This window comes from Protopterus annectens, chromosome 2.part0, assembly GCF_019279795.1.
Source record: "Protopterus annectens isolate FY-2018-M chromosome 2.part0, PAN1.0, whole genome shotgun sequence".
Lineage (NCBI taxonomy): Eukaryota > Metazoa > Chordata > Ceratodontiformes > Protopteridae > Protopterus > Protopterus annectens.
Genome location: NC_056728.1, coordinates 193,534,483 through 193,560,459, shown reverse-complemented (window position 1 = coordinate 193,560,459; position 25,977 = coordinate 193,534,483). Strand labels below are relative to the sequence as shown.

Sequence of the window (25,977 nt, the reverse complement as noted above, 5' to 3'; positions counted from 1 at the left end):
TTCAGAATGTGAGGGCTCTATCCATCATAGGTTTGGCAACTTCTGGGGCTTTTTGGAAAGGGATGGACTTTAGAGCTATTGTCAGTTGATCTACATTGCCAACAGTAGACTCTCACTAAGCACTACAAAGTCGACTCATTTTCTAGAAGCAGAACAGGGTTTGCTAGAGCTGTTCTCCAGAGTCTTTTGGATTCTGACCTTGTCACCTCTACCCTTGGTTACTAAGCTTTGGCATTTGTCCCGTATAACCATATGATGTAATGTGATCCTATCTCGCCTACATTCTCTACAGATGGGTTCGGAGCCGATCCTCTGCTCCGACTCGGCACGCTATACTATAGAACGAAGTCTCTTATTGGCTGAGTTACCTCATATCCCAGGATGCCCCACTACTGCTTTCCTAGATCTCGTTTGCCGCTTCTACAGCATAGACGTTGTCTCGGACTTGGCTGAGCTAAGTGCCTCTTGGTGATTATTTTTCTGTCAGAATTTTCGCTAAACTTACCCAAAAGCTGTTTTAACAGCTACTTATTGTTGTGTGACCTGATTATTTTAAAAGTTTGTGGTAAAATTGTGTTTTCTTCGACGGTAAAGGATACCGTTTAAGTTAGAGGGGCCTTTGCCTAGCCCACGCGCCTTAGTTAAAGCTGTTTAACAGCTACTCTTTGTATGATTGTGTAGTTTAGAACTTTTTTGTGGTAAATTGTATTATTTTCTTGGTGGTAAGTGATCCCGTTTAACTTAGAGGGACCTTGCCCTAGTCTACGTGTTATTTTTCTCAGTGTTGAAGTTTTTTCTCATTAAAGTTCAGTTGAAGTAGATAGCCATGTCTAAAGAACATAAGCCATCAGGATTTAAAAAATGTTCAAAATGCAATTATAAAATGTCCATTACGGACGACCATTTGTTATGTGTATACTGTTTGGGGCCGAAGCACCTACAGGAATCCTGTAGCGTTTGCCATGCTTTTTCCTCTCGCGTGCTCCAAGAGAGGAAAAATAAGTTGATTTTGAAAGGGCTTATTACCCCTTTCTTTGAGGAAGCCCTATCTTCTTCTTCCCCGTCGAGGAAGAAAAAATCTTCGGCTCCGACCAGCCCGTCGGATCCGGCAGCAAAAAAGTCAAGGCAGGCTTCTCCGTCGGCTCCATGGACTTCGGAGCTGAGGGCAGAACGGTCTGCATCTGTCTCCAGCCTCGACTCCTCTGGCTTCGGAGCAGAGAGCTCAGGCGTGGAGAGGCGAGTCATCTCCATCGGCTCCACTGCCTTTGGAGCCGATGAAGGTTGCCCGCTCAGACTCTTCCCCTTCGGTGCCTAAGTCCACATCGGCTCCGAGGGAAATTGCAGTAGTGGTGGAATCTCCCTCGGCGCCGATACTTCTCGAAACCATTCGGAGCCAGTCCCCCAGTCTTTTGGAGCCGGCGGAGAAGTCTACTCGGACCCAGTCGGTCTCTTCTCTGTCGTCGAGGATGTCCGATTCGGATGTAGACAGGGTGCTTCAAAGGCTTTTTCATTCTCCGGTCTTTCAAAAATTGGTCTCTGCTCCAGCCCAGTCGGCTCTGGAGCCGATTTCCCACACTGCCATCTCGGTGGTTCCTCCAACAGCTTCGGCGCCATTGGAGTCTGTGTTGGTGGAGCCGGTGGAGGTTGTCTGGTCAGTTCCGACCCTAACTCCAACCCCGCCCTTCGGGTCGGTGTTCAGTACGCGGACCTCCTCTGCCTGCCCCGGGGGGGACGCTTCGGGACCGATCCTTTCGGTTCTGAGCCTCCCTCTCGGTGCGTCGGCGGTGGGAGTTCCGACTGCTGTTGTGGCCTTGGGGGTTGAACCTTCCCAGGACCGGGGGTCCCGCCTTCAAGGCCATGAGGAGTGCCTTGGCCAAATCCTCTCTGGCCACTTCTACCATCTCACCACCACCTTCCCTTGGCACGGAGACTGGTTCCTTTGCAGTCCCCCTGTCTCACGACAGTGGAGCCCTTGGGCCTGAGGTTACCCCCATCGGGGGTTCCCTTCTTCCTGGAGGTCCCTTCGAAACGTCTTCGGAGGAACCCCCGAGGAAGAGACAGTGCAAGAGGAAGCACGTCTACTCCCCTGATGAGTCTCTCACCTCGGATACCGACCGCGATGATGCAGAAGGGTCCCCTAAGTCGTCCTTGGATGATGTATCCTTTGCGGACATCTTGGAAACCCTTAAGCAACGAGGTGACTGGCATTCCAAACCCCCTTCTGCTGAGGAGTCGGTGTTCCTCAAGGCCTTTGGGGCTCAGCCCTCTGCCTCCTGGGTGTCTCCGCCCTTCGATGAGCTCCTGGATTTGATCTCTCGAAGGGCGTGGGAACATCCGGACTCTGCTGAACCGGTGCCAGCTCGCCCCAATACATTCCTTTCGGCACCACCTGATAAGGACTTTCTTACCAAAGGTGTGGCTGTAGATGCCTTGGTGGTGGCATCTGCTACCTAACAAGATGTGGCAGAGGCTTCAACGTCCGTCCATCCTCCTAATAAAGAGTCTAGGAGCATGGATCGGTACGGGAAGAGCACCCCTGCTTCAGCAACCTTTACATTAAGGTCTCTGAACTACCTGACGCACTTTACGAGACTGCAGAAGGATCTGGTCAAGGAGCTTTCGGATACCCTCTCTGGTAACTTACCTGAGCAGTTAGCCCAGACTGTTAACTCCCAGTTGGCTACCCTGTCCTCCCTATTCAACTCGTCCATGAGGCTCATTTTGTATGCAGGGGAAGGAGCGAGCAGAGCGGCAGGCACAGGTGTTGCTCAACGTAGACAAGCCTGGCTACGCCTGTCACTTTGCGGAGGCCTTTAAGTCTTCTTTTGCCGACGCCCCCTTCGATGGGTCCTCAGGACACTTTGACTCGCTGCGAGCAGGAGGGTAAAACTGCCGTAGGGGCCCGGTTTTCCACTCCCTTCAGACCTTATCCCAAGGCTCGAAGAGGAGGGAAAATGTGGTTCCGTAAGTCTCAAAAGCCTTACTCATCGCAGCAGAGCGATTCCCCTTCTAGAGGCAGAGGAAGGGGAAATTTTTCAGGGAGATGCCATCCCAGAGGCGGCGGAGGCCCCCGCAACACTGGAGACCGCGAGTCCTTTCATGGCTCCTCCTCCTTCCAGCATCCCTGAAGGAGTGCCCGACTGTGCAGCTCCGGAGCCAGTCGGGGGTCGTTTTTCGAGGCACCTAAAGGCCTGGGAAAGTATCACTCAGGACCAATGGGTGCTCTGAATCATCGCCGGAGGTTACACCATTCCCTTCTCTCAACCCCCCCCCCCCAACCATCCCAAAGAATCCTGGACCCGCCACCCAGTCAACAGGATATGACAGCCATCGAAATTTCAAAGCTGCTTCAAAAAGGAGTCATCCAACCTGTCCCCGCAGATCAGGCCGGATCAGGGACTTGCTCAAGACTCTTTTTGGTACCAAAAAAGATCGGGGACTTGAGGCCCATTTTGGATCTCAGCAGGTTAAACCGATCAGTGAAAAAGTCCAAATTCCGGATGGTCACCTTGCAAACCATTCTCCCGCTTCTGGAGAAGGGTGTTTGGATGTGCTCAGATCTCAGATGCCTATTATCACATTCTGATAGATCAGGCGTCGAGGAGACACTTGCGCTTCAGCCAAGGGGATAGTCATTTCCAGTTCCGTACACTGCCCTTTGGTCTCACCACAGCCCCCAGGGTGTTCACCAAATGTTTGGCAGTGGTGACTGCTCACCTGAGAAGTCCAGGATTCCAGGTGTTTCCATACCTAGACGACTGGCTCCTAACTGCCACCTCAAGGCATCTACTCTTAAAAACTCTAGCAGCCACTATCTCCCTAGGCAGCTCCTTAGGAATCACCTTCAATTGGACAAAATCCGTATTGCTGCCATCACAGCGTATTCTGTTTATTGGTGCAGAAATAGACTCAAGGCAGATGCGAGTCTATCTTCCTGCGGAAAGGATAGCAACATTGCAGTCTCAGGTTCAGGCGTTATTCCTCAGACGTCACGCTCCAGCGAGAATGGTCCTGCAGCTGTTAGGTTCCATGTCAGCCACCATTCTTCTCGTCCCCTTGGCAAGGTTGCATATGAGGATACTCCAGTGGCTCCTCTCAGTCCAGTGGTCTTATCAAGACCTCCCCCTCAGTCACCACATATTGATCAGAGATGTGCAAACAGGATCTTCGTTGGTGGCTTCTTTCCTCCAATTTGGATCAGGGGCGACCCTTCGTTCCCCCATCCCCCTCGGCCACGTTGACTACGGACACCTCCCAGACAGGGTGGTGGGGGCATTATCTGGACAGGTCAGTCCAAGGCACGTGGCACTCCGACGAGAATCTTCTCCACATCAATATCCTGGAAATGAGGGCGGTGCTTCTAACGTTGCAAGCACTGCACGATCACCTCCCCCAGGGGACGATTCCCATTCAGTCCGACAACATGTCGGTAGTCTGGTACTTGAACAAGCAAGGAGGGACCAGGTCTTGCCCCCTTTGCAGAGAGGCCATGAAGGTATGGGATTGGGCGATTGCTACCAAATGCTTTCTAGTGGCAACACACATTCTGGGGACATCCAATGTGATAGCCGACAGACTGAGCAGGACTATTTTCTCCCCTCACGAATGGTCCTTGAATCACAAAGTGATAACACAAATTTTCACGAGATGGGGAGTTCCATGTTGTGATCTTTTCACAACTCCCCTCAACGCAAAATGCCAGCAGTTCTTCTCTCTCATTCCAGTTCCGGGGGAGACCCCCAAGGATGCTCTGGTCCAAGCTTGGCCCCCCCCGGTCTGCTATACGCCTTTCCACCGGTTCCCCTTCTCACCAAGGTGATTCAGAAGGCGATTCGCTTGGGAAGCAAAATGATTCTAATCGCCCTATACTGGCCTCGTCAAGTTTGGTTCCCCTTTCTTCGCAAGTATGCATTGGACGGTCCCTGGTTCCTGGACCAAGTTCCGGACCTCCTGACGCATCAGTCAGGACAGCTCCATCAGTCCCTCCATTCATTGAAGCTAGCAGCTTGGCTACTCCTCTTCCGACCATAGTTAGGAGCCATTCTTTCGACCCTGAAGTCATGCATATTTTGTCCTCTGCCCACAAGACTTCTACTAGAAAGATGTATAGCAGTAAATGGAAGAGGTTTGCTATTTGGGCCCAACTCCGAGGATTAGACCCTATGACAGCTTCTGTGTCAGAGGTTCTGAAGTTTTTAACTTCCGTGTTCAACCAGGGTAGTTCGGTGCCTACCATCAAAGTTCAATTGGCAGCTATTTCCAATTTTCCTGAGAACGTAGAGCCACCTTTAATGAGCAATAAGTTGTGCAAAGCTTTTATTAAAGGAGCTTGGCTTCGGCCCCCTATATCGCATCCTACACCACCGTGGGACCTTAACGTAGTGTTAGGCGCATTAACTGCACCTCCCTTTGAGCCGGCAGCAACCTGTGACTTGAAATTTCTTTCTTGGAAGACTGCCCTTCTAGTTGCTATCACATCAGCCAGGTGAGTTTCAGAACTTCAAGCCTTATGCGTCAAACCACCATACCTGGTATTTCACAAGGATAGAGTTTCTCTTAGACTAAACCCATCCTTAGTTTATACCAAAGGTTTGTTCTAACTTTTGTTTGCAACAATCACTGGAATTACCGTTTTTTTTTTCCCTAAGTATGCAAACAGAGCTGAGTATACAGACAGTAATCCTCCCACCGTAATTACTCAGACATAATTGTGTTGCCGTTGTAATCATTTAAGGGACATCTAGATGCGTTGGTGAACTAAACATTTTAATAGTTCCTGAAGAACCAAAATCTTGACTCTTAAACTGCAAGGATAGCAGAGAATGCAGAAGTACTGCAAATAGCGTAAGTGGAAACTAATTTAAAATAATGAATAATGCCATGAAGAGCATGTATTTTAGGGTTGGCAGAATAAAAGAAAATCATGATTAGATATAAAAAAGAATGGATTTTAAAGAGCTTTTTATCTAAAACTGAGTACAATATATCCATGTTTCCTAGTCCTAAGGGAGGAAAAAAGTTTAGAGGAGACATGAAGAAAGTGACTGTGCCTGTTTTATAAGGCACTGTCATATTCTGTAACATGCTGTGCAATCTTTTTATAGATGGTGTTGCCTAGAGGGACAGAGGACTGTTTAAGTGTTCGAAGAAGGTAATGAGTAAATTTGAGATGAGGAAAATTAGATGTTCTAAAATATATTGGCACAGAAAGATGGTTGCCTTGACAATTTTAGCATGGGATGTCAGCAGTGTCCCCAAACCAAGTCAGATCGAGTGCTAACATAGGTGACTCTATGGCATAGAAGGAAGGAGCTTTGACTATGTCCCAGGTGACCAGGGTTCAGGTGGATGGTTTAACATTGGAGGAGACAGGCAGGGAGTGGAAGATTGAAAAGCAGTTGTGTCCCCTTTTCTTGGGCGTATTGTCAGGGTTTGCATGCACATGGAGGCACACAGGATAGTGAGACCAGAGACCACTGCTTATGCTTTGATGAGAGGTGAGGGCTGCTTGATGGGAACTCTTTGCCCAAGTGAGAGGCATCCTGTGTGGATCACCCATTGCACATCCTCTCCCTGGCACACCACCAGATGCAAACTTGGATAAAGACGAAGATAAAACCACCCTAATGGTTGACTGGATGATGATCCTTTTTAGTTGGCTCTCGCTTGTTTAACTCATTCCCTCCAAGACAGTTCTTTTGAGTGTGTACTTTTAACTCCCAGTGGGTGTGTCTTGTGCCTTTTAAAAAATGAAGTTATCTCCTTACAGTTCAAACAAATATCTCTGGATCCATAAGCATTAAAAGAAAACTATAAATGGCAGACTGTTCAGGATAAATGAGTCTCTACTTTAGTGGCATTCCTTCAGTTTAATGCTTTAAACTGGATTTTGTAAGCCAGAATAAAGGCAGTGAATATTATTTTTTGTAATGTATAAACAGATTATATCTCAGTAACTATTCAAGCAAGTTACATACTGCCATCAGGAGTTTCTTCATGTAGCTGTGAACTTTCATATGAGGTTATGTAGTTCTGTCCATGTTACCTGAATGAGAAATTTAGAGAAAAAATAAACCAAGAAAGAAGCCTCCTTGGCAAAACAGTAAAGCCCAGAACAGCCTGGAATCCTTCTCTTAACTTTTATTAAGCACTCAATAAATCCACCATTAACATTCACAGTACGTTTTCGTTTAGAACATACTTCATCAGATGTGGGCTGTCAGTTTAATCTATACTACTTGTATAGTTGGCAAAAGGACTACAACGTAGTAATTAACCAATCACAGTCTGAATCAAATTAAAACATAGTGAATGCATACTCATTCATAAAGAAACAAATTAAACACAAGTTAAGATTTTAAAAATCAATTGTGATTTTTAAAAGCCACTTTAAGTTAAAAATGTATACTGTTCAACTGTCAAATCCATCCCTTTGATAAGTAAACAATAGTGTTAGTACGTAATTTAATATTCTTTAAAACTGACTTGTCTGTTCTTTACCATAAAGCTCCCTCTCGTGGGTTCTTTAAAGTAAAACATTTATAGTGATGAAAAATGCATATAAATGAATTCTCTACCATAGAAATGAATCATATGAATTAAAACACAATAAAAAGATTTCATTAAAACGTCTTTAAATAATACATGAATCCACAGGTTTAGTAAAAAGAACAAGGTCCAGTTAAAAAAATGCCCATAGGGTGAAGCTGTCGAAACAGTGAAGAATGGAAAGAATAAGTGATAAATAATGAGTTCCCCAAATCAATCGATCCTAAAAAAAATCCATTGATTAAAATGTTTAGTGCAAATAAAATGCTTAATAGACATGTGCTTTCTCAGCTCTGCCTTTGAACACGTTATATATGCTTAAATCATTAGACCTTTGGTCAAAACACTTAGCAGCAGTGCAACACTACTCAAAGAAATGTAGGAAGAGCTAGGTTTCTTTGACTAGTGTTGCACTACTGCTAATAAGTGTTTTGACCAAAGGTCTAAATCCCCCCCCCCGCCCCTCTTGCATGCACCTGTATTGTCCCAGGGTTTGGTATGAAACCGGCTTTGTTGCATATCATGTACAACTCCACATTTGACTTGGCAAATGCCCCTCCCCCCATGCATTGGCAGCCTCAACAAGGGACTGACCATGATAGTACATCTGAGTGACTCCACTCTCCATGATAGGCATGCCCATTCCTGCCTGCCTGCTCAGTCAAGCTCCTGAGCCACTAAGTGAGCTCTGTTTGCATGGACCGTAGTTAGAGTTTATTGCCCTATGGGATTGGCTAAGACACCATAAAAAGTCTAGCTGTCTGGAGTGGTAAAGAGCTTAGAATGTTTGTTTTTGTAAATGGTTATAGACCTGTCTAATTTTGTCAGAAGGAGTATGAATACACCGTTTGTATTTTCTATGCATTTTATCAATTGTTTTCATTTATAGTGTCTAAATCCTGTGTATTTCACAGGTTTGCATTCTGCGTTTTGGAATTTTTGTTTTAAATGGCTTCAAATGATGGAGGACTTGCTTAACTAACTGAATTTCTCTTTCTTAATTATGCTGTGGCTGTGAAGAAATTTTTGACTTGTCATTTTCTGTAGCAAGTTTGTTTTTTTAAGTATGTTAAGAGTATTTTGTTTACTGATCTTCAGAAGGGTCACATTTTCATTGTGCTTACCCCCTTAGAGGAGCTGACATTTCAAAAGAGGCAGAGTTCTTTAGACTGATGCAAATTAATTTGTTCAAATCTCTGGCTGTGGATTTAACAATCTTTTCTAACCTTCTCATTGTAGGTAAATGGTAAAGGTTCTCTTTTAAAGAACTGTTGGTTAATGACATTTCATTAGATTTGGGGGCTGGTTAGTTCATTAATTTGTTGTTATACTCCATGTATAGAAAGTCAGCCACACTTTCTGGATTACTCTGAACTATCTGTGGAATGACATGTAATGCTCAACTATAATACATTCAAAAGCACTACAGTGCTACAGAGGTTTACACCTCCTCTACTCTGAAGGAATCTCTATGAAAATTACAACTCTACCACCTCAGTTTTTATTGAATGCTGTACTACTATAATAGGAAACAGAACTTGAAGGAATTCTGTGGCAGTCCTTGTCCTCTTACAATTTTCAGTAGTAACACCAGTGATGGGTGTGCCTTCTTCGAAGGTTGGGCATCGGGCTGCTAACTCGGCACCATAAAAATCCACTGCCAATCATTAGGAGACCGGAGTTCCACTGTGGCGACCCCTAACTGGGAAAAGCCGAAAGACACTACTACATAACTTAGCTGCTCTAAGTTTGAGTAAGGGAGATGTTCATTGTGTTACACTGCTGCAGTCATTACACTTGGGGTTATCCTGCCGTCAGGCGGTCCCTCAGTCGGCCAGAGTTCCAAAGTCTTGGTCCGGCGTCGGTTGCTGTCTCTCCTTCCCTGACGTCAGTGCGCCAGGGGTATATAAGATGCAGCTGACGCCATTTTCTTCAGTCTTTCTTGCCGTGTGGTGCCCGAAGCAAAAGCAGTTCACAAGTGCCGGTTGGCCGCTTCCTGAGATTTTCATCCCAATTCCAGAGCCGAAGTCTTCTACAAAGCTAAGTACCTCGTTGGGGAAACTTTTTCTTGCCTCAGACCGATGTCAGTAAAAGTTAATAATTGTATTTCTTGTGGGAAGCAAATACCTCATAAGGATTTCCATTCTTATTGTATCCCATGCCTAAGCCCAGACCACGATGTCACAGGTTGTCAGTTTTGTGCTGGGTTTAACAAGCGCACTATTAAATGTCAATTTGATTTTGCCCGACATTATTTTGGCAGAAAATTCAATTACACCATGCCGTCGGAAGTACAACCGATGACCGGGATATACAGAAAGCGCAAAGACAAGGACAGGCATCTGAGGCCCAAAACTGACGACGAAGCCTCTTCTAGGCCAGTCGCCGGTTCTCCGGTTTTCAGCAAGGCGCCTTCGCAGCCCCTGACTACCGCTTCTTTGGAACCACAGGCCGCCTCTGACACCCACGTGGAGATGGCTGGGCCTTTGGATACACCAGATTTACTGCCTACCCGAGACTCTCCCTTCAGAGGAATCTGGAGCAGCTGAACAACCCTCAGCTTCAGAGGGTGTTTTCAGACCTACTCAGCTAACCATTAAATCTTCTGCTAAGTCTAAAACCCCTTTAAAAACAAAGAAACAACTTCAACATTCACCAGAACAGGCCTCCATGCCTAAGAAACAGATGCTGAAAATGGCCGAAGACTTAATTACTCTGATCAGGGGGTCCTACCCTCCTCCTGATAAAAGGCTTAGACAGGATGCAGACTATGACTCGTCCGACCAGGTGTCCATCTCTTCAGATTCATCCTCAGACCAAGGATACTCTTTATCCCCTTATGAGGATTCTGATGCTGAGGAATCAATTCCTTCAGCCTCTCCACCAGAGGACTACTCCTTTGGGGAAACCTTACATACCATGAGGGAGCATTTCCATTAGTAGGGCCAGGATTATTCAGAATCCAAGAAAAGGCTCAGAGATTTTCTTTTATGACCTCAGCACAGACCCCTTGCTATTCCGCCAGTGTTAGATATTGTGGATGATGTGTATTCTGAATCCAGTTTAAATCCTGATTCTTTACCTCCTGCTCCAGTTAAGCCAGACAGATACTACAGAGTCCCTGACTCTCACATATGTCTTCATAAAAGCCCTGTTGCTGACCCTGAAACTATTTCCCAGGGTCCCAAAGGGGTAAAGGCCTCTACAGCAAAAAATCCAGTTCCCTCTGACAGAAATTCCAGAGCATTAGACAGATGGGGGAAGAAAGTATATACATCTGCAACTTTAGCAATGATGGCCTTAAACTGCCAGTTTCACATGCTTAAATATCAGCAATTTTTGATGTCTCAGTTGAAACAAAAAAATGCTTCCAAATTCAGATCTTCCTGACTATAAGGAAATGCAGGATTTATTGCATGCAGCTGAACAAGTGGGAAAACATACTTTGCAATGTGGTTTTGATTCATTAGAGGCCTCCTGTAGAGCAGCAGTTATAGGGTCTGTCATTCGAAGACATGCTTGGTTAAAAGAGCAGACTTTACCAGATCATGTTAAAGCAAAATTATTGGATGCACCTTTGCAGCAGGATGTTTTATTTGGAGTTAAGGCAGAAGAGGTATTAAAGAAAATGGAGGATAAGGCAAAATCTATGCAAACGGTGAAGGATTTCTTACAGGTTCAGCCTCCTCGATTTAGCATAAATTGGCCAACAAAAGATTGGTCCTTTCCAGTTAGACAGACCTCAAAGGGGCAGATACAGACATCCAAGAGGCAGAGGTCAACCGCAAGGTTCTTACAGGCCTCGACAATGGGGTGCTTCAACCCAGAAAGAAGGGGAAGACAGGCCTCAACCTTATAAAAAACCGCCCCAATGACTTCCTACTACAGATGCCAAGCACTTCTCTCTCGGCATCCCCCTTGGGGGGAAAACTAGCACTTTTCTTTCACAATTGGCATATGATCACCAAAGACAAATGGGTTCTCAATATTGTATCTCTAGGTTAAAAGGAATGCCAAATTTGCCACCAAATCAGTGGGCAGAGGCTAAAAGACAAATTACAGCACTCATGGACATGAGAGGTATTCAAAAGGTACCAACACAGGAGCAAGGACAAGGATTTTACTCAAGATTCTTTCTGATTCCCAGAAGGAACAAAGCCTGGAGGCCCATTCTGGATCTTTCTTCTCTAAATACTTACCTGGATGTTCCAAAATTCAAAATGTTGACACTACAGCAACTTCTTCCCATGCTGGGCAAGAAAGCTTGGCTCGTAACTTTGGACCTCAAGGAGGCATACCTGCATGTCCCTATCAGACAAAATTGCAGAAGATAAGTCAGATTTTTAGCTGGTTCAATGCATTACCAATTCTCTGCATTGCCCTTTGGCTTATCTAGTGCGCCCAGGGTCTTTACAAAATGCCTGGCACCAGTAATTGCATTTTGCAGACAAAAAGGAATTCAGATTTACCCGTACTTGAACGACTGCGTTATTCAAGCAGAGAGCAAAGAGATTCTTCTAAAGCATCTGACATTTGTAAAAAGATTGCTGATTTGCCTAGAGTAAACAGTAAACACAAATAAGTCAAAATTAGTGCCCTCACAAGAGATAATATTCCTGGTTGCCAGCTTAAATACAACGGCCCAGATGGTTTATCTCACGCCAGACAAGCAAGGACAACTGACTCAATATTGCCAAATGATGGCAACAAAAACCCAACTCCCTGCAAGAAAAATTCTATAGGCCTTGGGGTATATGGCATCTTGCATACTACAAATTCCATATGCCAGACTGCATATGAGGAAACTACAATGGTACCTAAAGAGTGTCTGGTCTCAACACTGTCACAGTTTGGAAACAGTAATACCACTTATTCCTTGCCTTCAACAGGAGTTTCGATGGTGGACTCAAGCCTGTCACCTCAACAAGGGACAGCCTTTCACTCAACCCACAGCCAGGCAAACACTGACAACAGATGCTTTGGATTACGCCTGGGGAGCACACATGGCAGGAAAATGTATTCAGGGCAAGTGGCCCGCAGAACAAAGGCATCTTCACATCAATCAAAAAGAGATGCTAGCTGTACAAAATGCCCTTATAGCTTTCAAGGACCTTCTGCATCCAGGACAACTACTACTAAAGACAGACAACACCACAGTTATGTGGTACATAAACAAGCAAGGGGGCACTCATTCATATCCCCTCTGCAGACAAGCCATGACCTTGTGGAACACAGTTCTAACCTATCGAGTTCATCTGCAAGCACAATTCCTGCCAGGAGAGAAAAACACTCTGGCAGACGACTTAAGCAGAAACATCATGGATCCGCACAAGTGGAAATTACATCCACAAATATTCAGAATGATAACACAAAAATGGTGGAGCCCGGACATAGATCTGTTTGCATCCTCAATGAATTGCCAGCTACAGAAATTCTACACAAGGACTTACCACCCACAAGCATGGAAAGTGGATGCCCTCTCATTCAGCTGGAAAAACCTACAAGTATATGCTTCCCCACCACCTCTCCTTTCAGAGATACTCCTAAAAGCCAGACAAGAAAAGCCAAAGATGATCCTGATTGCCCCAGACTGGCCACACCAGCACTGGTACCCAATCTTAAAGAACTTAGCACAAGGTCCACCATGGATTTTGCCTCAAATCCCACATCATCTGACTCAGCAAAACAATCAAATACTTCACAGCCAGCTCAAGACTTTAAACCTGGCTGCATGGCAGATTCCTTAGTCAAGCAAGCAATGCCTCTCTCCAAAGCTGTTAAGGATGTAATTCTGGAGGCCTAGCACCAGGAAAGCCTATTCGGATAAATGGAAGAGATTCTGTGCCTCGAACCAGGCTCACAGCCTTGACCCTCTTGTCCCAAATATTCCTCTGATACTACAATACTTAACTGAGATGCTGGACAAGGGCCTCTATTTTTCATCCATTAAGATCCACGCCTCTGTCATCTCTGCTCATTACAACAGACCCACCAATTTTTTTCTAATCCTTTACTAAAACAGTACCTCAGAGGGGCTAAAAACATAAGACCGCCCCGTAGAGCACCAACTCCAACTTGGGACCTCAACTTCGTCTTGGAAAAATTAACTTTACCTCCTTTTGAGCCAGCTAATTCAGCAGACTTAAAATATGTCTGTTGGAAAACTGCTCTGCTCCTGGCAATAACCTCAGCACGAAGAGTGTCAGAATTACAGGCACTAATGGCAGTGGAACCTTTCATCATTTTCCACCAAGACAGGGTGTCTTTAAGAACAAACCCTACTTTTATGCCAAAGGTGGTATCAAGTGTGGCTCTAAACCAAACTATTCACTTGCCAACTTTTTATCCAACTGCACAAAATAAAGGGGAGAGACTTCTGCATTCCTTGGACATACACAGGCAGTTACGCTTCTACTTGGACAAAACAAAAGCTTTCAGGAAAACTGAGCAATTGTTTGTAGCATATGCTGTAGGAGCACAGGGAACAGCCATTTCAAAACAGACCATTTCAAAATGGATAGGGCACTGTATACATTTCTGCCATACACACCATGGGAAAGCTGTACCTAACAGCAATAGGTCTCATTCCACCAGGGCAACAGCCACTTTAACTGCCTACCTCAGAGGAGTACCTACCAAGGACATTTTGGAAGCAGCAACTTGGAGTTCTGTACATACCTTCAAGCATTACCATCTGCCTCTTTACTCTAAATCCAGAGCTGGCTTTGCCACTGCAGTGCTGCAGGGCCTTATAGCCACCCCTAATGCCTTATAGAACCAGCCACCCAACCTCAGCTTTGGGATTCTACCCAAGTGTAATGACTGCAGCAGTGTAACACAATGAACATAGTACAGTTTTGTACCTAACATAAATGTAGATGTTCGAGTGTATACACGGCTCTAGTCTAGGTTACCCTCTTCCTTGCTGGTACTTAGGCCTTCTACCCTTTGCTACCTATGGGGGGTATTTGCTGGTAACTGAAAGTTTTTGATTGCTTTTCTTATGTATGTTTTATTAGCTGTTTACATTGCCTACCTTTTTGGGGGCACCTGACATCTAAGGCAAGAAAAACTGAAGAAAATGGTGTCGGCTGCAGAAAAACTTAAGAAAATGGTGTCTGCTGCTTTTTATATACCCCTGGTGCACTGACGTCAGGGAAGAAGCGACAGCAGCCAACACTGGACCAAGACTTTGGAACTCTGGCCGACTGAGGGACCGCCTGATGGCAGGATAACCCCAAGTGTAATGACTGCAGCAGTGTATACACTCGGAACATCTACATTTATGGTAGGTACAAAACTGTACTTTATGGCTATATATTAATTTAAGCCTGGGATCTTGTTGGTATAAAGGGTGATCTGCCACCACAATTCTCTATATTCTACCCATAGACTACCTCAACCTTCGTTTTTGATCCTTTCCAGGACAAAAAATAAATAAAAGGCATTTGTACATGTTTGTTTATATAGAGCGTTAGTTTCTTTGTAAATCGTACACGTGCTCGTAAATTCTCCTTCTGAGCCTGCGCTCTGTCTTCCCTATGTAAAATGCCTCACAAACATGGCATTTTGCCAATTATACCAGGCCACTAGCTTCACAATTATAAAAGTCCCTTTCTTCTAGGGTGGGTTACCCTTCTACTTTCTAACGTAACACTGTCCGTGTTATAAATGTGGACACATTGCTGACAGTGCCCACATTTAAAGGTCCCCTTTCTCTTTCCATACACGTTTCTTGATTGATATCAGTTTCCAGAAACTTCAAGTTACACGAATTCCTGTAAACTACCTTTAATTTGTCTTTGTAGCTTGTCTAAATCAGTGAAGGCAAGGAACTTGTTCCATTCCTTTTCCATGGCTTCCCTAACCATTTTGGAGCTCCCATTAAATTTTAAAATTAGTGCATAACTATTGTCACTTTTTACATTATTCATTTTTTTCTCCTCAGGGAGATCTAGATCTTAGATTGGTTTGAAGTCATTTGACCTCCTAGCAGACACTTACTTTTCAGCTTCATTGATCAACTGCTGTGGGTATTCTCTCATTCTGTACATATTATTTAACAGTTTTTTCTCTGTTTCAAAATCTTCGTTCTTCCACGTCATTCTACTGGACCTTGTATATTGTCCTTTTAATATATTTTTCTTATAATGCATAGGGTGTGCGCTTTCAAAGTGTAAATAGGAATTAGAAAGTGTATTTTTTTCTGTACACCGTTGAATTAAACTTTGTTGTCCCTGCTAGTTTGTGCAGAGGGCAAACACCACTGCAGGTCATCCTGTAGTATACTACTAAACACTCGCACTTAGACCTTTAAGTGACTTTCCCCTGTTCCTTCCCATCTAATAAGGATCTATTATAACAGAGAGGTGCTTCTCTGACTTCTGTTTCTGGCCTGGTGGATATGGGCATCCATAGACAGTGTAGTAACTACCTCATGTTCACTGACAACCATTTAATTTTAAAACATAGTGTGTGCGAGGTGTAGATACACAATGTCATTAGAAACTAAGCTCTCACATACACACACGAAAAATGGAAACCAGGTTGTTAGCATTGCACCCAAAACACTGACTACCAGCATTAAGGGACAAATGCACAGAACCCACATATGCAGAGGTGTACTCACTTGTAATCTATCCAAACCTTCAAGACCTCCTAAAAGCATCTCTCAGTGGCCCTGAACACATGCAAAGATAGCACCTTGCACAACGCATAACTCTGAAAATCGTAGTAGCCTCACATCCAAGCCTGTAAGGCAACACACTGCACAGCCAAACATTCTAGTTATTAGGGATTCCATTGTAAGGCCTACTGATGTCCCCCCTACAAGGCTAAACTAGAAGAAGATCACAATGAGCTGTCTGTATGGAGCCAGGGAACTACCAGATCAAGTCTCAGCATGATGTGGTCATAGTCCATGTGGGTGTAAATGACCTGAGACGTACCTCACAGGACTATATGAAGAGAGACATGATGGAGCTCTCTGAATGTGTCCCAGGCAGCTGTGAATCTAGCCTTGAGTAGCATTCTACCTTCACTGATGATGATGATGATGCCACACTACCAGAAAAAAATGATTGACTTCAACAATTGGCTTAGTTTCTGGTGTCACAGCAAGGGGATCCAATATTTATCAACCTGTGGAGATGAACCACAGTGCTTTGCCAGAGATGGTTTGCACTTGTCACCATTTGCCTTCCGGATACTGGCAAAAACTTCATCTATCCCCATAGTGCCTTTTTTAGGCCGTGCCAAGTTGTTAAATCCTCCAACATAACAAAAATCACTCACGACTACCTAAAGATACTGCTGGTAAATGCTAGGAGTTCAAATAAAAAACTGCATTTACTGGAAGCACTCCTCAGCTTGGAGAATGCAGACATGTGCAGTCACAGAAATATGATTCAGAACCATAAAAAGCACCCCAGCTATCAAAGGTTACAGTGCCTTTCCTAGGGGAGGTGGTGTTTCAGTGTTCATAAAGGACAAGTACACTGCTACATCAGTCCCAACAACATGACTCACTCAAGCTGCTCCATGCACAACTAACCACAGGTGCGACCCCGTATTATATTTTTTCTAGCTACAGATCCCCTAACATGAATCTGGAAAACCACACCTCCTTAAACCTACTAGAATCTCTTAATATTCAACCTAACACCGTACTCACAGGTGGCTTTAACTACCCTTCCATAAACTGGGAGATTTATGCAACCCATATTTCACTTGCTCAGAGGTTTTTGGACTTCGCCAATGCAGACACCCTGGAACAACTACTTACTTCCCCAGCTTAGAAGTATAAATATCCTAGACCTAGTACTCATGATCATGGGGGAATGCTGTTTCTTCCCATACATTAACTCCTCCCCTGGTTAAGATCTGACCACAAAATGATCTCCTTTAGTAATAAAACTAACCTAGAACACTCCATCAAACTCCCAACCTGTTCAGAACTTTGCTAAGGCCAATTTCTTCAAATTAAATGACAGCTGTAAGCTTCAGTGTAGTTACCACCTCCAGCTGAGTGTTGGGCTCTGAATGCATTTATACCTTCACCTAGGAGGGTATAGTTTGCCTTGGTGAAGTATTTTAGTGGATTTCGCCCTTTGTGGATTCTGTTGTTAGTGTCCACTTGAAGGTGACTGATTTGTGGTCAGATTTAACTAATGAGGGTCCGACAGTTGTGGGTAGTGCATATGTTTGACATAAAAGTGATGACCAAATCTAGTATGTTTGTCCCTCTTGGGGTATGAACATTTTGTTCCAGGGCATTTGAGATGAGTCCAGGAACTTCTGTGAGCGCATTCTGGTTAGCATAGGTTTCCCAGTTGATGGTGGGATAATTGAAATCCCCCGTAATTAGAATGTTCGCTAATGTTTGTATTGTCCCCAGTTTGGTCAAGTTGGCTTTGTGCATGTCAAGACCAAAGGAGGAGATCTGTAACTCTCTGACTTGAATGGGAGTATGAACTTGGAGTAATTCCACAGAGTTGTCCAGTCTAACTAGACTGGAGGTGAACTTCTGTAATATAGATAGAAACACTGTCTCCTTTGGTTCTCGCACATTTATTTTGCAGTCTGAAGGTGTGGAAGGCATTGTAGCCTTGCAGTGCTGGGGAACTTTGAGGCCTTAAACCAGGTTTCTGTGGCTGCACAGACATCTACTTCTTCCAGTGATAGAAGTGCTTCCGAGGTGCGCAGTTTTTGGTTTAAGCTACTAGTGTTTGGCAGCATGACCCTTCTTTTGTTATGATTGGCAAATTTCATGTTGGTGATTTTTTTTTCCAAGACCCTACCTAAAAAAAGCACTTGGGGGGGGGGGGGGGGGCAAGAGCTTTTGCCAGCAGTCAAAAGCTGGGTATTATTGGTTAGGCTTGTAAAGGCTTTTGTGACATTAGTCTAGTAAGTACCCATGAACCTATGGTCTTCAGAATGCGTATTACCATATAAAGATGGACAGACGCTATAGGAATTATTTTTATCCCCCTGCCCACCTTTTTAATGTCTGCTAACCCTAATGCTGCCTCTTCCCCCAACAGTAACTGTACACCTTAACTTATTAAAAACCTTCCTGTAACACTCCCACTATTCAGACAAATTTTAGGCTGGTGTTATGGGGGGGTAGTGTTTAGACTGGGAGAGGAAGTAGTTTTTTGGCATTTTTAGTTTGATGTATAGTTGTTTGGGTACTGTGTATGAATGTATTTTGTCGGTTTGTATCTTGACATAAAATACGTTCAATCATTCATATAGGTATGCGTCATTCAATGGGTATCCTTCTAGCAAATTTGAAGCCTATATTATTTAGGTAGGTGCAGTTGGTTTATCATTTTGGTACTATAGTATACCTTTGCTCTTCAGAATAAAACACGATAGAAGACGTGCTTACTTCCAGTGCAGACGAAGTAATGCAGCTATAACAAAGCTTTGCTATTAGCTTGTAGAGCCAGTTGAATACTATGATAGTTTTCTAGGTTTAAATTTGATGCATCAGAAAAGTAATTTGAGTAATGTGTGCAACAAATTTTGCTTATATATGCATTTATATTCTGTTGATTAAGCTTTAAATTAATAAGATAATCTTAAAGACGAGTTAATTTGTGATATAGGTGTTTCAGTAAAAGAAACAAAAACTCAATCAAAAGTCTTTTCCATTAGAGAGGATGAAGTTATGCTGAAGTCCACAACAGAAGGAGAGCTATAATGGGTCAGAGTGATATTCTTGGTATGCACCTTGCAGCTTTGGTGGAAGTACAAGCTGAGAGAGATAAAGCCCCAAGTAGGACCCAGATAGGTCAGGGATCGATTAGCAGCTGGTGGTGATTGTAGAAGCCAGTTGTTTGGATGGGTGTGTCTTCCTGTGGGGGAAGGAGGAGTGGAGCTGTCACTTGGAGAAAGGCTTGAGATGTAAATAACATGGTCTGGAAATGGGCATTAGGCCCACCAAGCTTTTGAGTGATGGTAACCTCATGGTGGTTGTATAGGAGCATGCACTTGTATGGGGAAGGTGGTGTGGCTTCTGTGGTGATCTGGATCACAGATCCCTCTGTCCTAGGGTGGGGTTATTCCATTTGAAGTACCCTCAGTTGCAGGTATGCTAATGAGGGCACAAAACAGCATCCAGTGATTGATGTGATGGCCTCTCTGTAAATCTTGTCACGGAGAAAGTCCCATTGAAAAAGAATAAATGGACAATGTCCATCTGGAGGCAGGTTTGATGACTGGCGGACAGAGGAGCAAAAATGGCATAGGAAAAAGTCTGAATGAGGTGATATGGTGGACATGGATGAGCTGATCTGTTGGTGTCTTAATTTCATGTTTTGTCATACTTCAGAATCTGGAAGCACTGTTTGAGCACTGACATGTAACATTTGACTTATGCGGACTGGTTTGGTGTTGAACTGAAGATTCTGTGCAGATGTCACTGAATGTTTTTTTCATTTATAATTTTTTTCTTCATAGTTGGTCCACCATACTGTCTGCATTTTCGTGTCAAGTTTTATTCTTCAGAACCCAACAATCTCAGAGAAGAGCTAACAAGGTAAAGGCCTGGAGTTTTATTTTATTTTAGAACTATGCTTGTGTGGGAATTTCTGTAGTTGGCCGAGCTGTACAAAATTCTATTAACATTCTGTTTCAGGAAGAGAAGTTAATACATGTGGACATGCTGAAACATATTACTGTACTTGACCTTGGTTGAACCTAGTCTTTGCAGTAGTATTCAGTCTCTTAATTTGCTGCATGTGATTTATCAACTTTTGCCAGAACAGAAAAATAGTTTGTTGGAACTCTGGACAGTTATTTTCAAACTCGTGCTGTAAACCAAAACCACTGTCCAGAGGTATGCATGTGTATGCTTGCCACATGTATACATATACGTTCATCCAGCATATATGTATATAGACATGTACAATTAAAATATATGTACAGAGATGAATGGTTACATGTCTGTGTATGTATTCTATGCATGTGTACACATACACAAATAGGTGTATAATACACGCACAAATATATATATATATATATATATATATATATATATATATATATATATATATATATATATCATTATATACACACATGTATATGTATCATGTCTAAAAAGTTAGCTTGACAACACCCCATGTGGTTCTTATTGTCCATAAAATCATCTAAGGATTTAAGTCAACTAACAGAAACATGCAGTAATTAAGTGATAGTATCTGCAAACGTTATATAATAAACTATGTTACAATATTCCCTTACTTGTCAGAATTTTGGTAAAAAGAATTCCTCCTCCTAATCTTTAGTTTCTCAATTTATGGAAACAGTAAATTTCATAGAAGACATTTTTTTACTTTGTTTCGTATAGAATAACTGGGGTATTTGTCCTGGGATCTCATTGATACCTTTGTTAGCTCAACTTCAGCATAAAAGTGTGTATGTATGTGTGTGTATAATATATATGTATGTACGTATGCCCCATAGATATTGCATTGCTGACTTCACCACAGAGTAGTAATTTTAATTTTTAAGATGTTCTTGTCTATCTAAGTCAAGGTTGTTTTGAAGGTGGTTGATTACTGTTTTGGAGGTAACTTTCCCTACTATAGAGAACACTATCTTCTGTGCTAAGGGTTGAACAACATCGAGAAAGACAAAAGACAAGAAGGGATAGAGGTGATTCATCCCTTTACAATCGGAATATTTTTTTTTCCCCCCAGGGGATCTAAGTGGCTGTGCAAAGGATGGTCTGCAGTCATTTCTGTTTCAGGTGCCAGGATTCACCATATCACACTAGCACTCAAGTTCCTGTACCACAAGTGCACATGTGACGTGGATGTAAATGACTTGCAGCTTACCTCCCTGGACAAACTAAAAAGAGACATGATGGAGTGTTGTGATTATATGCCTGAGGCTAGTATGAACCAAGTCTTAAAGTATGCTATCATCACCAAGAGTGATGTCATAGTACAAACAAAAGATAATTGACTTCAACAGTTGGCTTAGATTCTACTATAATTCAAAGGGAGTACGGTGTATATCAGGCTCAGAAGAGATGGTACAGTCCAAACTGCTTTGCCAAGGAAAGCCTACACCTCTTCCCCAAGGCTTCTGTATATTGGCTAATACCTTGTCCACCCCTTATAGTGCCTTTTTCAAACATCACTCTTCTAAAGCTTTTCAAAGTAAATGAACAGAATCACAACAACATTAAGATATTGCTGCTCAACACGAGGAACTTGAACAAAAAATCCACATCCTACAAGCATTGTTCACCCTGTAAAACAGATATAGGCACCATCTCATAGATCAGTTTTAAGACCAGTGAAAGCACTCCTTTAGTGCACATCACCTGTATAGACCCACAGCATTAGAAGTATCACTGAAGGAAGTAGGTGTCTCTATATTCTTAAAAAAAAAAAAATCTTGCAAACTCATTAGACAAGGTAATAATTTGGAACCTCTTGTCCTATTTACTTTAAACATTATTATCGCATAATAGCTAACTTCAAGATCCTCTCTGCCCCCCTGGTCCATACCTTTTACATGACCTGTATGGAGTTCCTGTGCATTAAGCCAGTCACCATTCTCATTGGAAGACTTGACAACTATCCCACCATCATCTGGGAGACTTGTATGTCCACAAACATTTGCCCAGAAAGTTTTGGATTTCATAAGTACAAATTCTTGGGCTAGGTAGTCCATACCCAACCAGGGGGGATAAAATTCTAGATTTGGTCCATACTAGTATGAGACAGCTCTGCTCTCTCTGCCTGTTGTAACCTCCAGCGTGGTCAAACTGGACCACAAGTCGGTGACATGCACCATAAGACTATAGCTAAAGGCATCCTCCAACACCTCAGTATTCCGAGACTATTTGAAAACTAATCTACTAAAAGTGAATGATGACCTGATAAAATTCAAAATCCCCTTCCTAGAATTTTCTCTTCTAGCTCCTAAACTGTGGTAATCCTTCCCTTTTCATCTAAAAGATCTCTCTTCTATCTCCAGAGTTAGACCGCAGGTTAAAAGGCATGTTCTCGGACTGGCCCATTGTGAGTGCTTTTTAGGTGAACATATCCATTTTACCCCTTCCACTTATTCCTTCAGTGTATACATACTCATCATCTTGCCTGCAGCAGAATGTAGAAATACTGACTTTTAGCCTTGTTTATGATTTCCATGTTATTACTGATTTTCTTTTCCTTTGTAGGTGAATTTAAGACCTACTTGATTAAGTCTTGTGTGTAACTACTATGTAAATACACCACATGTAATTTCTTCTCTCTTTAGGTGAAGGTGCCAAGACATCTTGGTTTGCTCTTTAGAATTTCATATTGTTCTGGAAACCAACAGTACTCTGGAATCTCACAGAAAACACAGCCATCAGTGGGCAGAAAGGCATGCACACATACCAACTACTTAGGCTGCCCATGATAGTTTTGGACAAGACATTTAATGAGTTTTTTTTAATCCCTTCTACTTAGAAAGTCTTAGTAGACCATTTGAGCACATCATGTAGCTGGGTAGAAAGAATCTAGAACTTTTCCCAGTTGACCATGCTGTGGCATTTCTTGTATATCTGTCGGCATCCCATAGTGCTACCAAACCCTGTAATCTTACACGAGGTGCACATGCACCAGTCCTGTAGCAATGCATCCATTCTTAATTTCTTGGGTAAAAGATTTACTGTATTTCTCCCCTTCCCTTAATCTCCAGAGTATTTCTAAAGGCAAGACTGGGTGGTGTCAACTTAATGCTGCTGTCTCAACCTCCCCCCCACCTAGACAATACTAGATATGTTACATATGGATCAATTTGGCTTTAGAATTAGACTCTGGTGTACATCCATCTTATTGGTCTCATCCTGAGCAGTCCACATCCCTGTGGGAACCAACTTTTGTCCAAGATGAGAGGCAGTCATCCTGCCCCATCATCTTTTTTTTTTTCTTCTTCTTTTGCCACAAGAGTATGCATATGTCAGCAAGAGTGGTAATATGTCACTCCATTTACTCTGTCCCATATTTTCTCCACTTTGATACCTTGAAAAAAAAAAAAAGCCCCATTGTGGAAAGTATTGTCCTTGATGTCCTTCAAGGATGCATCTGCAGTCTTTACAAATGGGGTTGTCCTGTCGTCAGGCAGCCCTTCGGTCGGCCGGATTCCAAAGTCTGGGTCTGGCTTCGGCTGGTGTCGCACTTCACCCGACGTCATTGCGGCAGTTATTCGGGTATAAAGGCATCAGCCGACGCCATTTTCCTCAGTCTTTCTTGCCGCGTGGCGCCCGAAGCAGAAGCTGTTCGCAAGTGCCAGTCAGTCAGATCCAGAGATTACTACCGAATACTACTTCGAAGACTTCTATAAAGCTAAGTACCCCGTTGGGGACTCTTTCTTGCCTCAGCCGATGTCAGAGAAAGTTAATAACTGTTTATCTTGTGGGAAACAAATACCTCATAAAGATTTCCACTCCTATTGCATACATTGTTTAGGCCCAGACCACGACGTAGCAGCTTGTCTAGCCTGTGCTTCTTTTAAGCGACGGACGCTTAGACGTCGGTCGGACTTTGCTGAACAGATTTTCGGCTCCGATTTTGCCTACATTATGCCGTCGGATCTTCCGACTATGCAAATAACCAAAAAACGCAAAGAAAGGGGCCGACACTTGCGGTCCGCGGTTTCGGTCGAAACCGCGGTTAAGCAAACCACGAGTATCTCGGTTTCGGCCGAAACCGAGCAAGCGGTTCTTTCTTCAGCCGATAACATGCTTTCTACCGAGGCCTCTTCTAACCTGGTAGAAACGGCTTCTGAAATCCAACCTTCTGTTGCGGTTTCACAGGATTTATCAGACACCATTCCCCTGGATATTTCAACCCCTGCATGTGGAGCTGCTAGGCCTCCTCCAGCTATGTCTATTAAGGCCTTTGCCAGGGCTAAAGCAGCCAAAGCATCAAAACCTGTGCCTGCCAAGCCCCCCTCTCACAGGCCCAGCACCAGCTCCCATATGATTTCTTTGGCTGAGGATCTCATCTCTTTAATTCGTGGAGCCCAGCCTCATCCAGACAGGGCCTCTCTCCCTCCTCCAGAAAAGAGGCCTAGAGCAGAGCCCCCTGAGCCAGTATCCACAGATGATTCCTCTGATGACTCAGAACATACAGACCCTCCTGAGGCTTCTTATTCTCCTTACGAAGACTCTGATGCTGAGGAGTCCATCCCTTCAGCCTCTCCTCCCGAGGAATTTTCCTTTGGGGAAACCTTGCATGCTATGAGGGAACAATTTCAGTGGCAAGGCCAAGATTTCTCAGACTCTAGAAAAAGGCTTAGGACCTTTCTTCATTTGCCACAGCATAGGCCTTTAGCTATACCTCCAGTTCTTTCTGTTGTTGATGATGCATTTAATGATGCTTGCACTGCTCCTGATTCTTTACCTCCGGCTCCTGCTAAGCCCGATAGGTACTACAGGGTCCCGGACACTCATCACCACTTATATAAGGCTCCTTTTGCAGATCCAGAGACCATCTCCCAGGGTCCTAAAGCTGTAGCAGCTACTTCTTCTAAAAACCCCCTCCCTTCTGAAAGGGAATCCAGGTCCTTAGAGAGATGGGGTAAAAAAGTTTACACCTCTGCTACTTTGTCAGCTAGAGCTTTGAACTGCCAATTTCATATGATTCAATATCAAGAGTTTATGCTTGACCAGTTGACTAAAAAGCTGTCCTCTGAAGAATCTTTAGATAAAAAGTATCTTCAAGAAGTGGTACATAACAATACAGCAGGTTAGTAACCATTCTTTAAAATGTGGCTATGATGCACTGGAAGCTTCCTTTAGATCAGCCATGACTGGCACAGTTATCAGGAGGCATGCATGGTTGAAAGAACAGGTATTACCAGACCATGTCAAATCTAAGCTTTTGGATGCACCTATGGACAAGGTCAATTTATTTGGATGTCCTTCAAGGATGCATCTGCAGTCCTTACAAATGGGTTGTCCTGTCGTCAGGCAGCCCTTCGGTAGGCCGGATTCCAAAGTCTGGGTCTGGCCTCGGCTGGTGTCGCACTTCACCCGACGTCATCACTGCAGGTCTTTGGGTATAAAGGCATCAGCCGACGCCATTTTCCTCAGTCTTTCTTGCCGCGTGGCGCCCGAAGCAGAAGCTGTTCGCAAGTGCCGGTCGGTCAGATCCAGAGATTACTACTACCGAATCGACGTAGCAGCTTGTTTAGCCTGTGCTTCCTTCAACCGACGAACGCTTAGGCGTCGGTCGGAGTTTGCTGAACAGTTTTTCGGCTCAGATTTTGCGTACATTATGCCGTCGGATCCTCCGACTACTCAAATTGTTAAACGCAAAGAAAAGGACCGACACTCGCGGTCCGCGGTTTCGGCCGAAACCACGGTTAAGCAAACCGCGAGTGTCTCTGTTTCGGCCGAAACCGAGCAAACGGGTCAAT

General features: G+C 43.7%; 1 protein-coding gene across 1 annotated transcript in view; it reads left to right on the top strand.

Moving 5' to 3' along the window:
* EPB41L5 (erythrocyte membrane protein band 4.1 like 5) overlaps positions 1-25,977 on the top strand; it is a gene marked incomplete in the record, with an annotated part of 2,576,260 nt that overhangs the window by 496,138 nt on the left and 2,054,145 nt on the right. Inside the window, 1 exon segment of the mRNA XM_044060661.1 lies at positions 20,014-20,092. Coding sequence (XP_043916596.1) covers positions 20,014-20,092 — 79 coding nt within the window.